Genomic DNA, 12,474 nt, shown 5'->3' with positions numbered 1-12,474 from the left:
TTTAATACCAAAAAAGTCAACCTTCAAATAATTATGTTCAGTTATGCACTCAATACTTGGTCGGGAATCCTTTTGCAGAAATGACTGCTTCAATGCGGCGTGGCATGGAGGCAATCAGCTTGTGGCACTGCTGAGATGTTATGGAGGCCCAGGATGCTTCGATAGCGGCCTTAAGCTCATCCAGAGTGTTGGGTCTTGCGTCTCTCAACTTTCTCTTCACAATATCCCACAGATTCTCTATGGGGTTCAGGTCAGGAGAGTTGGCAGGCCAATTGAGCACAGTAATACCATGGTCAGTAAACCATTTACTAGTGGTTTTGGCACTATGAGCAGGTGCCAGGTCGTGCTGAAAAATGAAATCTTCATCTCCATAAAGCTTTTCAGCAGATGGAAGCATGAAGTGCTCCAAAATCTCCTGATAGCTAGCTGCATTGACCCTGCCCTTGATAAAACACAGTGGACCAACACCAGCAGCTGACATGGCACCCCAGACCATCACTGGCTGTGGGTACTTGACACTGGACTTCAGGCATTTTGGCATTTCCTTCTCCCCAGTCTTCCTCCAGACTCTGGCACCTTGATTTCGAATGACATGCAAAATTTGCTTTCATCCGAAAAAGTACTTTGGAAGACTGAGCAACAGTCCAGTGCTGCTTCTCTGTAGCCCAGGTCAGGCACTTCTGCCGCTGTTTCTGGTTCAAAAGTGGCTTGACCTGGGGAATGCGGGGATGTTTCTACTCCAGACTCAGTCCACTGCTTCCGCAGGTCCCCAAGGTCTGGAATCGGTCCTTCTCCACAATCTTCCTCAGGGTCCGGTCACCTCTTCTCGTTGTGCAGCGTTTTTGCCACACTTTTTCCTTCCCACAGACTTCCCACTGAGGTGCCTTGATACAGCACTCTGGGAACAGCCTATTTGTTCAGAAATTTCTTTCTGTGTCTTACCCTCTTGCTTGAGGGTGTCAATGATGGCCTTCTGGACAGCAGTCAGGTCGGCAGTCTTACCCATGATTGCGGTTTTGAGTAATGAAACAGGCTGGGAGTTTTTAAAAGCCTCAGGAATCTTTTGCAGGTGTTTAGAGTTAATTAGTTGATTCAGATGATTAGGTTAATAGCTCGTTTAGAGACACTTTTCATGATATGCTAATTTTTTGAGATAGGAATTTTGGGTTTTCATGAGCTGTATGCCAAAATCATCAGTATTAAAATAATAAAAGACCTGAAATATTTCAGTTGGTGTGCAATGAATCTAAAATATATGAAAGTTTAATTTTTATCATTACATTATGGAAAATAATGACCTTTATCACAATATGCTAATTTTTTGAGAAGGACCTGTATATAGATCAATGGTCCTACTCGATTTTATGAAACGAGACAGCCTCGATGACGTATGCGACCGACAAATGCGACCTCCGGAGGACGCATCCTTCCAAACGAGACACAGTCAACGTTTGAAATACACGTCATTAAACACATAATAGGCTATAAAAGAGAGAGAGAGAGAAACAGAAATAACATACTTGTTTGTTGTATTTGGAAATTCAATTCAATATTACACAACAGAGGCACGCAATCAAAAACATCCAGTTAGAACCTGTCCCCCATGACTTAGGCAAAGTATTGCATTAAAGTATATGGAAATAATAATGGATCAATTACATATACAAATATAACAAGTATACAAGAACAGTCAAGAGGACATGTATGCTCCAATGAAATTAAAGAGACAGTTCACAAAAAATTATCTCTCATATACTCACCCTTATGCCACCCTAGTTGTGTATGACATTCTTCTGTAGACCATAAATTAAGGTTTTAGAAGAACATCTCAGCTCTGTTGGTCTTCACAATGCAAGTGAATGGTGACCAAAACTCATAAGGGCCAAAAAGTACATAAATGCAGCATACAAGTAAAATCCATATGACTCCGTTAAATTAATTTCTTCTGAAGCAATATGATAGGTGTAGGTGAGAAACAGATCAATATTTAAGCCCTTTTTTACTATGAATCTCCACCTTAGATTTGCAGTAAAAAGGGCATAAATATTTATCAGTTTCTCACCCACACCTATTACATCACTTTAGAATATATGGATTGAACCACTGCAGTCTGTATGGGTTTAGTTATTCTTTTAAAAATTATCATTTGTGTTCTGCTGAAGAAAGAATGTCATACACATCTGGGATGGCATGAGAGTGAGTAAATGATGAGAGCATTTTCATTTTCAGGTGAATTATCCCTTTAAAAGTCTAAAATTATCAAGAGCTGTCACTAAATAAAACCATCTGTTTTTCACTCAAGTTAAACTAAGATAACAATAATCCATAATCAGTAACCCTGACCGGACTTTGATGCTCTAAATAACCAATTAACAATGAAGGACTACAATGATGTGTGTGAATGGTTATGAATCATGATCTTTTGCCAACAGTAACTGAGCTTACAAAAAACATTTACTTTTAACAAGGCATCAAGCTCTTTCCTCAATTTTTAATTTCACTTGCATACAATTCTGGAGAATATTTAACAGTGATTATTCATTCAATATTCATACTGTAGGCATTAAATGACACTGAAATGATAAATAATATCCTTTTAGGGTGTATTAGATCCATAAGGTGTCTATTATAATGAGATTGTAATAATTAAAACAGCATTAAGAAGCATTTCATAGAGAGGATAAGTATTTTAAATTGTACATACATGAACACAAATATGATTTTGTGACAACAGTTGTGCTAAGAGGCATCAAGGACCGTAGGAATGAGAAAACCAAAATGGCAGCAAATATTCATAAAACATGTTGTTTTCTCTCTATATTCTATACACAAAAGAAAAATGTGCACAGAGAAATGCACAGCTTAAAAATATACACCTTATTAGCAACATCTATAAAGAACAAAGGAACAATACAGGAATGTTTAGGCACACTTATAAGGAACCGTAAGTAAAACATTGAATATGCAGATTAAGAAAATCATACTTAAAGGTCTGCTCTTGTACAAATTGGCATGATCCTTTCTTTTTTGTATTTTTTTTTAAAAAACAAAAAGCTAAGCTTAAAATCAAGGTACATTTGTTGGACAAGCAGGTACATTGCCATAGACAATTAGAGAAAAAAGGAACAAAGCTTTTAAATTACATAATTAGTTAAGCTATAAAAAAAGAGAAATGTGCAATAAACAAAGGCTTTGTGCATATACATCCTAGCACTAGAACGTTACCAAACATGAAGTTATTTTTTTAGTTCTAATTTAATGCAGTAAGAAACAGCATATGAATCTGATACACAAACATGTTTTCTAACAAATATATTTGAGACAGCATAAAACAAGCAAGCATAAAACTATGATATCAGACCATACAGCACATTCTTAAATCATCTTCCTTAATTTCACTTAAGACCACTTCCCATAATTAGACGGTTCCATTTCATATCTCAGATGCAAGTGTGCATTATGTATCTGCAAGGTGAATTAAAAAGTGCTTTAAGACCACAACCAAAAAAATTCTCATGAGCCCAAAGTGCTATTTAATGGGCAATGTTTCGCAGATCTCATGTACATCTGCAAATAATAAAAAAAAACACACTGTGAACAAATGAAAAAAGTGATGTAATGCACTTAATTTACAATATGAATTGAAAACTAGTTGTGAAATAACCACTGAGTCAAGTTAGGCTCTTTGATGACAAATTGACAAATGACCACCTGTTGGGGTGTTTTCCAAAAACAATTACCAAAACAGCATCTCCAAATGAGTAATGTGTGAAATCAAAACCTCTACAGATGCCTTCTACAGAATACCAAGTGCCATGTACACTTAAAATCTGATTGGCATAACTTGGCAGACATTACATCAAATAGAAATGTGCTGATTTTCACATAAGTAGATCTTTTTATCTGTATTAGAATATCTCTTTCTTTTGTAATGCAACTACCTTCAGAGTAATGTGCAAAAATATTTCAGGATTATATAATCTCATCATATAATATTAGGGTCTAGGTCAGTTTGAACACATAATGAGAAAACCTGCAGATGGCTCTACACAAAATGGACTGTCTCATTGAGAGGTTGTGAAGAATCATGTGATCACTGAATCATATCTATCTATATATATATATATCTATCTATATATATATATCTATCTATCTATATATATATAGATAGATAGATAGATAGATATAGATAGATATATACATACATACTACAGTATATCTATATACACAACAAATAATTCAAATTGCACACAAATTAGCTCGCAAATATGGGGCAAGTGAAATTATACTGGTTATTCAGTAGACACTTTTTTTTTTTTACCAAAGTGACTTGCTTTATATCACTTGCATAGAGGACTAAGCTAGAGGTAAGTGCCTTAATTGAGGGTGCAATTGTGAGGTTCTTTAAGTACCTTGCCAAAATATAAAATAAAAAAACATCAAACTGTAATGCTAGGGTAGTTTATATTGTTAAATAGCTTTATTATTATGTCAGTCTATTTAATCTGTTGTTAATAAATTCCAGCAAAAGAACTGATCACTAACAAGAGGCCAATATGACTATGATCTCTGTAAAGATTTCTCTAGGTAAAGCCACCAGTGACCTGCAAAATGTATACTACAACAACAACAGTGATGTAGTGCAACTGAGCTGTTAGCACAGTTTAACCAAAATATGATTAAATTATGATTATTAAAAAACACATAAGCTATAACAAATAAATTAACTAATTTGGAAAGTCATAGTATTGTATGATCACGTTGAGCATATATGACAGATTAAAACAAAATCAGACTAAAGGGTTGTGATAATTAAATCTAATGTGGGGTTTCACTCTACTCCTGATTTCCACACATGCTTGATTGTTTAAAGATGGAAAATCATAAGTATTTGCACAGAGATCACATTGCCTTTATTGACAGACTCAAAGACCTTGAATATAAAGTGCCTTTAAAATGATTCAAAACATTAAAAGCTCTCGATTAGCCAAAGGATTGGCTGCTTGTAGCATCTGGTGATGAAGTTAGTGGAGTTCTTGATTCACTAACAAGAGAAAACTCTGGAAAGTCTGTTCCTCCATGTGCTCTCAGGCTAACTTGTCCACTGGCGATGCTAAACTGCGAGGATATTCCAGATCTTGAGCTCGGGAACTGAGATCGAAAGTTCTGCTCAAAAGTGGCAATCTGAAATGTCTGACTAATGTTTTGCACATCTGTCTTTTTAGGCGAGGTCACTTGTACGAGAAAGTCGTCTGTTGGTGAAACAGAGGAAGGGTTTGTCTCATCACCTGACAAGGAGAAGGAGTGTTGGGAATCTACTAAAAGGCTAAAGTTGGGTTTCTCCAAAGTGGACCTCAAAGGTGAGTTCATGCCCGGCCTGAACCGGGATGGGGATGTGAATTGCTTCTCAGTGGAAAACAAAGGCTGGCCAGAAAGACTGCTACTGTCACTTACAAAAGTAAGACTCTGGTTGTTTAGATAGGTGTCGTTCTGACTGGTCCGTTCCAGTGCTTGCTGGAGAAACTTGGAGTACTCTTGTAGAAGGCTGGCCTTCTCTGCCGGGGGCGCTTGTGTGCTGCTACCCAAAGCCTCAGTGGGGCTACTCTCATCTGAAGAGTTGATGGAGATGCTGGATGTCACCTCTGTGTCCGCCACACTGAAGGAAAGCTCCGCTTGCCCATTGGCCTTATTGGAGTAGTGTTCGAGAATTGTTTGAAGGACCTCGTCTGGGAGGACATTCTTCTCATTACTGGACTTGATTTCTACGTTCAGTGTCTGAGTCTCGGAGAGGATTGTGGTGGGAATAGTCTCATCGATGACACTCGCTACAGATGCCTGAGTGATGGAGGGCTGTGACACAATGCTGCTCACATTCAGCGCATAGTCTCTGCTAGTGTTAGCCATAGCAGCATGGAGGTATCGCCGCTTCTTGAGAAACTGCATGGCATCGTCATAGTTTGTGCTGCTTCCGGTTGGTTTTACTTGTCCTCCTTGTAGGGCATCTACCGACTCCATGTCAGGGTTGGTCTCGACATCTAAAAGGCCTTTATTATCCACAATCTCAAAAGAGTATCTTGTTACTTTGCTTTCTTCAAATGAAGACAAGGGAGAGAGACTTTGTGATTGTTCTAGCAGCTGCTGTTTCACACCTCTCCTGCTGGCAATTTTCTTCAGCACTAATTTTGGAGGACTGATGATCTCATCATTAGATACTTCCCCCGCAAGATGCCTGTTGCCAGGCAGGGAATCAGGCAGCTCTACCGAATAATCTGCCACAACATATTCGTCCTTCACTTTGGTGGCTATTGCATAAAGTGGAAGACACTCGCTTTTGTCGAGCCTGTCTTCTGTCTTCTCGTCTTCATTACCGGCTTCCGCCACTTTGTCCGGAAGGGAGGGACTTGTGAGCGATACACGACTTTTATCAGAGGACTTCTGACGTTTCTTCTTGGGAAGTGTGCATTCCTTGGCAGGAAAAGAAAAGTCCAAGCTTTCCGGGCTGCGAAAAGGGCCATCTTTCACAGCTGCTTTCTGCAACTTCCTTTCCTTATTATCATGGCACATACGTCTGTGCTTCAGTACTCGGTCAGTTCTGGAGAAATACTGTTAAGAAAAATATACATTCTTTTGATCAATATTATAACATAAGTTATACAGGGTTGCTGCAGAGTTTTTAAAATCAAATTCAAGACTTTAAGACATTTTTCAAGACCCAAACAAATAAAATTAATACTGGATCCCAAACCAAACCCTGCAAGACATGTTTTCCACATATACTCTACATCACATTAAAATAGCTTTATTTACAATTATATAAATAATTACAAATTAGAGGTTGACCAATATTGGATTTTGCTGATATGATAATGAGTTGAAAGAAAGGTAATTTATCTGCCAATAGTTTTTAAAATTGGAAGCCTAAATGAAATGTTCTTAGTATTTCCTTCCTGTGATGGGGAGGGCCAGATAGAGGCTACAAGAGCCCAAATTGTATTAAATTCCAGCTGCAGTTCATGGTGCAACCAAATTACCAATAACGAGGGAAAAAATAAATAAAGATAGATTCATAGTGCGGAACCTTTTAGTTAAAATATGAAATATTTTGAAATGTTTGCGCTTCACTGCATCCAGCTGCTCACTCATACAGATAAGGGAAATAAAATGTGCACTCCTACAATAATCTATAACGTATTTACAATATAAACAATTAAAAGTAAATACTGTCATATTTCATCAACATTATATTATCATCATCAAAAGGTGATCATTAGTTATCGCTTGTCATAAATTTCTGATATGGCTTAATGATTGTGAACTGCTCAGCAACAGCAGGAAACACTGACAAGCCCCCGCGTGCCTGGGAGAAAATACAGTGCCGCGTTTTCACTGTGAAGGATGCAGCGAGTGCATTCATTTAACTGAATTGACTGAAAGTTTGATAATCACATTAGATCAGATCACAATTCCTGTCTTTCCGCTCACAAATTTAAGACCTCTTTAAATGATAATTAAGACTTTTGTTGTATCATTTAAGACTTATATCCTTCAATTTTGGAAAATATTATTTATAAAATTAAGACTTAAGGATCTGTGGGAACCCTGCTACAGTATTTAATGCACACTAACATTTTAATTCAGGGTTCCCACACTTGTTCATCAAGAATTTCCATTTCAACTTTCATTCATTGTACTACAAAAACAAACTGTATGTTTCAGAACACAAAACTTCCTCTTCACTGCAAAAACTGTTGGGGAAAAAAGCTTCCAAAACAACTTGTTCCGTACTTCCTCCACATTGTGATGTGACACTGTGTTAGACATTTGCGTCTACATCAACGCCTACTTATTACTTCCGAAACAGCACCTAGCTGTAGTGAGCAATGAGATAGCAAGGAGCGAGCAGGTCAGTCAAGAACAGAACCATTCATAACAGTGGGAGTTTAATATCATGGAGAAGCAGCACCAAAAGTGAGCGTTTCTGACAGAGGGTCAGAACGAGTATGAAAAATGTTCTTTTTTTCAAAAATATAATTTTTGTGCAAAATATTATAAGTGAACAAAGTGGACAACCTCAAGGAACAAAATAAAATAATATAAAAGGCATGGCAGGCCCCTCCCTTTAAAATATATATATATATATATATATATATATATATATATATATATATATATATACACACACCCACCTAAAGGATTATTAGGAACACCTGTTCATTAATGCAATTATCTAATCAACCAATCACATGGCAGTTGCTTCAATGCATTTAGGGGTGTGGTCCTGGTCAAGACAATCTCCTGAACTCCAAACTGAATGTCAGAATGGGAAAGAAAGGTGATTTAAGCAATTTTGAGCGTGGCATGGTTGTTAGTGCCAGACGGGCCGGTCTGAGTATTTCACAATCTGCACAGTTACTGGGATTTTCACGCACAACCATTTCTAGGGTTTACAAAGAATGGTGTGAAAAGGGAAAAACATCCAGTATCCGGCAGTCCTGTGGTGAAAATGCCTTGTTGATGCTAGAGGTCAGAGGAGAATGGGCCGACTGATTCAAGCTGATAGAAGAGCAACTTTGCCTGAAATAACCACTCGTTACAACCGAGGTATGCAGCAAAGCATTTGTGAAGCCACAACCTTGAGGCAGATGGGCTACAACAGCAGAAGACCCCACCGGGTACCACTCATCTCCACTACAAATAGGAAAAAGAGGCTACAATTTACAAGAGCTCACCAAAATTGGACAGTTGAAGACTGGAAAAATGTTGCCTGGTCTGATGAGTCTCGATTTCTGTTGAGACATTCAGATGGTAGAGTCAGAATTTGGCGTAAACAGAATGAGAACATGGATCCATCATGCCTTGTTACCACTGTGCAGGCTGGTGATGGTGGTGGTGTAATGGTGTGGGGGATGTTTTCTTGGCACACTTTAGGCCCCTTAGTGCCAATTGGGCATGGTTTAAATGCCACGGCCTACCTGAGCATTGTTTCTGACCATGTCCATCCCTTTATGGCCACCATGTACCCATCCTCTGATGGCTACTTCCAGCAGGATAATGCACCATGTCACAAAGCTTTCTTGAACATGACAATGAGTTCACTGTACTAAAATGGTCCCCACAGTCACCAGATCTCAACCCAATAGAGCATCTTTAGGATGTGGTGGAATGGGAGCTTCGTGCCCTGGATGTGAATCCCACAAATCTCCATCAACTGCAAGATGCTATCCTATCAATATGGGCCAACATTTCTAAAGAATGCTTTCAGCACCTTGTTGAATCAATGCCACGTAGAATTAAGGCAGTTCTGAAGGCGAAAGGGGGTCAAACACAGTATTAGTGTGGTGTTCCTAATAATCCTTTAGGTGAGTGTATATATATATATATATATATATATTTAAGATTGCACTCAAAATGGACATTTTCTTGTCAATGAAATATTTTATAGCGCAGCATTACTATACAACATTTTCAGTGATTTTTCAAGATTTTATTCATTCAAATTAGTTTTCTAAGCCTGGAAATCACACATTTAAAACTTACTGATATTTCCAGGTATCCCATGACCATGGTAAACCTTTTGATTGCACAATATCGAAATAGATATTGGTTGATTTGGTTGGACCAGATATTGCCTAACCTGATGGCAGTAGTCACACTGGTAGGGCTTCTCTCCGCTGTGTGTCCTCTTGTGTCTCTCCATGTGGTATTTCTGGATAAATTTCATTCCACATTCATCACAGCGAAAAGGTTTTTCTCCTACAGGTGGGACATTACAGGTTATGAGGAATGCAAAGCACAATTAAAGCAAATCGAGTACTTTTTCGACCCATCAAAGTGAGCAAGTGTGGGAGCAAGGGCTTACCTGTGTGGATCTTCTCATGTCTCTGTAGCAGGTATTTCTGAATAAAACGCATGTCACACTGATTGCACTGGTAAGGTTTTTCACCTGCCAATGAAATACTTTTATGAATTTTTTTGTTCTTTTACATGCAAATTACTTCCTAAAGACCAGCACATGTACAGCACATTTTATCTTACCTGTGTGAATAAAGACATGTCTTTGTAAATGGTAGTTTGTCCGAAAAGCTGCATTGCAGTGCTCACAGACATGAGATTTTGGATTCTGGTGCTCGAGGGAGCCATCTTCATTAATGGAGAGGATCTAATAAGATGAAGGAGGGAAAATATTTAAATACTACTTTACAGAAAATGTCAATCATTTTATGATTCCAAAGGACCATTTAAGGAAATAATAAAGCTAATTTCTGGTGTGGTTCTTAAAATCTTATAGAGGTGCATCATAGTGTCTAAGAAATTGTACACAAATATAGTTTAGCAGCCAAGTACTCTTAACATAACTGAAATCATTTACAGCAAGCAAGTCCCCCATAAAAAGAAGTTACTTCAGGACACTTCTAAACTTTAAATTACTTTTTTTCCACCAACGACTTGCATCCTGAGAAGTATCCCTCACTTAGAGAGGTTATAGCATACAGTTACTTTAACAGTGGCACCTCTGATGCTTTATATAAAACCTTTGCAGGCGAGCGCTGCTTCCTCTTCTTCTTTTTGTGACAGTCATTTGAGTCCCTCCCTTGTTTCTTCTTCTCCTTCATTAGAATCAGTGAATCTGGCACTTTCATCTCCTGTTTTATATGTATCTAACAAAAGAAAAAACAAAACAATTGATTATGATTTGATTGCAAAAGAGACAAAGAGTTTAAACTTTTTACAAGCTACTTTATTAATATAAATAAACTCATTTACTGAATTTATCAGTATTTAAAGGCATAGAAAGTAACATATACTGTAACAGACTTTTAAAATAGCATTTTTTTCTCACTTCATATAGTTTACGCAAGATTTCCTTGAAAAATTTCAAAGATAACTTCATTTGAAGTATGCTTGATTACTTGTGCTCTAATATTAATCTTTGCACCAAAATCTGTCATATTGTTTAAAGGCTATAAACTGTTAATAGACTGATCTGGGTACTGATGTCTAGAGTGGAGGGCAGCCATTGGCCCATATACTGTATACAGTACAACAATTGCAAATGAGATGTACAAAGAATTTTTAAATGAAATACCACATTATTTTACACAAATTTTACATGAAATAAAAAATTGTTTTGTGTATTATCCATTGACAGCTGTTGGTAGATTTCATAACTGTCAGACATAAAGGGAAGTGAACAATTCTGTTTATCGGTCAAGCAGACACGATTAACAGCTGATGCCGATAATGTCTCATCTTTGTGCACTCTTTGGAAATAAAATAAACGCCTTTGATAAAGCACAGCAATCAGGTCTTAATCACCTTATGTGGCTATAGACTTACTGGCATACTGAGTGTGTAGTCTAATTTATGGGAGATTTGCTGTGAGAAAGTGGATTCATCCTGCCCATCATTTTTCACTGTCTCCTCATGAACCATCATGTCATCCTGGGACATCAGATTATGTGAGGTCAGCCTTCCGCCAGCCAAGTCTTCATCATCATCCTCCTCCTCATCATCGTCATCCTCTGCCAAAAGTGGATGATTGGCCAAGCTCCGTTCCCCAAGTGTCAAATCCAAACTGCCTCTTCTTCCTCTTCCGTCCACCCTTGAAGGCCCCAAGTTTCTGGATGAGTGGTGAAGCCCCACAGGGCCACATTTCATAAGCATCCCCTCCAGCTTGTCATCAATGTTCATTGCTGAAAGCTGATAAGTTGAGCAAAAGCTACAGGAAGTGACCGGTCCAACATATGGATTCCTAACAGCAGTCAACACGGTTGTGTTTACAGCACTTCCCCTCCAACAACCTGACTGAGAGAAACAACATGCTAAAGTTTATGAGAAACAACTGTCACATTAGTAAAAACGTGCTTCCTTCATTTTTCACTGCTCACACAAACAAAGCATAAAGATCATATACAGTGGGGTCCAAATGTCTGAGACAACTAATTAAAAGGCTGCTACAGTGTGTTGCATTTTTCTAACTGAATACAATGCTTTCATTACAAATGATATTATAAGCATTGTGAATGAAAAGTAGACATGATATGACATGACGTGAATTTCTTAGTACTTGTCATGTCCCCTATTTGCTTTAATGGAATAGATCACATAAACATGAAAATGCTCTCATCATTTACTCACCGTAATGCCATTCAGGTGTATGACTTTGTTTCTTCTGCTGAACACAAATTAAGATTTTTAGAGGAATTTTTCAGCTCCTCACAATGCAAGTGAAAGGTGACCAAACTTTTGAAGTTCCAAAAAGCACATAAAGGCCACATGAAAGTAATCCAAACGACTCCAGATGTTAAATCTATATTTTCAGAAACTATAGGATAGGTCTGGGTGCGAAACAGATCAATATTTAAGTTATTTTTCACTGTAAATCTCCACTTAACTTTCAAGCTCTGGTGTTTTTGGTGATGCGCATTATTCATGCATATCGCCACCCTACTAGACAGGGAGGAGAATTTATTG

The 12,474-nt window shown here is 37.8% G+C and overlaps 1 protein-coding gene across 2 annotated transcripts; it reads right to left on the bottom strand.

Moving 5' to 3' along the window:
• Positions 1-1,525: 1,525 nt before the first annotated feature.
• On the bottom strand, positions 1,526-11,827 carry LOC127641556 (zinc finger protein 148). Of its 2 annotated transcripts, none has more exons than XM_052124574.1 (6): positions 11,338-11,827; positions 10,512-10,658; positions 10,036-10,159; positions 9,860-9,943; positions 9,635-9,753; positions 1,526-6,603 (listed from the first exon to the last, which is right to left on the bottom strand). In XM_052124574.1, the coding sequence occupies exons 1-6, from the start codon at positions 11,689-11,691 to the stop codon at positions 4,984-4,986; spliced, it is 2,448 nt and encodes an 815-aa protein (XP_051980534.1). In that variant the 5' UTR covers positions 11,692-11,827; the 3' UTR covers positions 1,526-4,983. The 2 variants fall into 2 exon arrangements, with proteins under 2 accessions (XP_051980534.1, XP_051980535.1); XM_052124575.1 differs by having other exon boundaries at positions 10,533-10,658.
• Between the last annotated feature and the right edge of the window lie 647 nt (positions 11,828-12,474).

This window comes from Xyrauchen texanus, unplaced genomic scaffold, assembly GCF_025860055.1.
Source record: "Xyrauchen texanus isolate HMW12.3.18 unplaced genomic scaffold, RBS_HiC_50CHRs HiC_scaffold_1058, whole genome shotgun sequence".
In the NCBI taxonomy this organism is placed as follows: Eukaryota; Metazoa; Chordata; class Actinopteri; order Cypriniformes; family Catostomidae; genus Xyrauchen; species Xyrauchen texanus.
The sequence above is the reverse complement of the archived record's forward strand: the minus strand, read 5'-3'. Positions and strand labels throughout refer to the sequence as shown.

Excerpts from the sequence above, each read along its gene's own strand:
- LOC127641556 (XM_052124574.1), bottom strand. The coding sequence starts at position 11,691 with ATGAACATTGATGACAAGCTGGAGGGGATGCTTATGAAATGTGGCCCT. Across the intron at positions 10,659-11,337 it reads ACTACACACTCAGTATGCCA|ATACATATAAAACAGGAGAT; the intron begins GTAAGTCTATAG and ends TTCTTTTGTTAG. Across the intron at positions 9,754-9,859 it reads ACATGAGAAGATCCACACAG|GAGAAAAACCTTTTCGCTGT; the intron begins GTAAGCCCTTGC and ends TCCCACCTGTAG.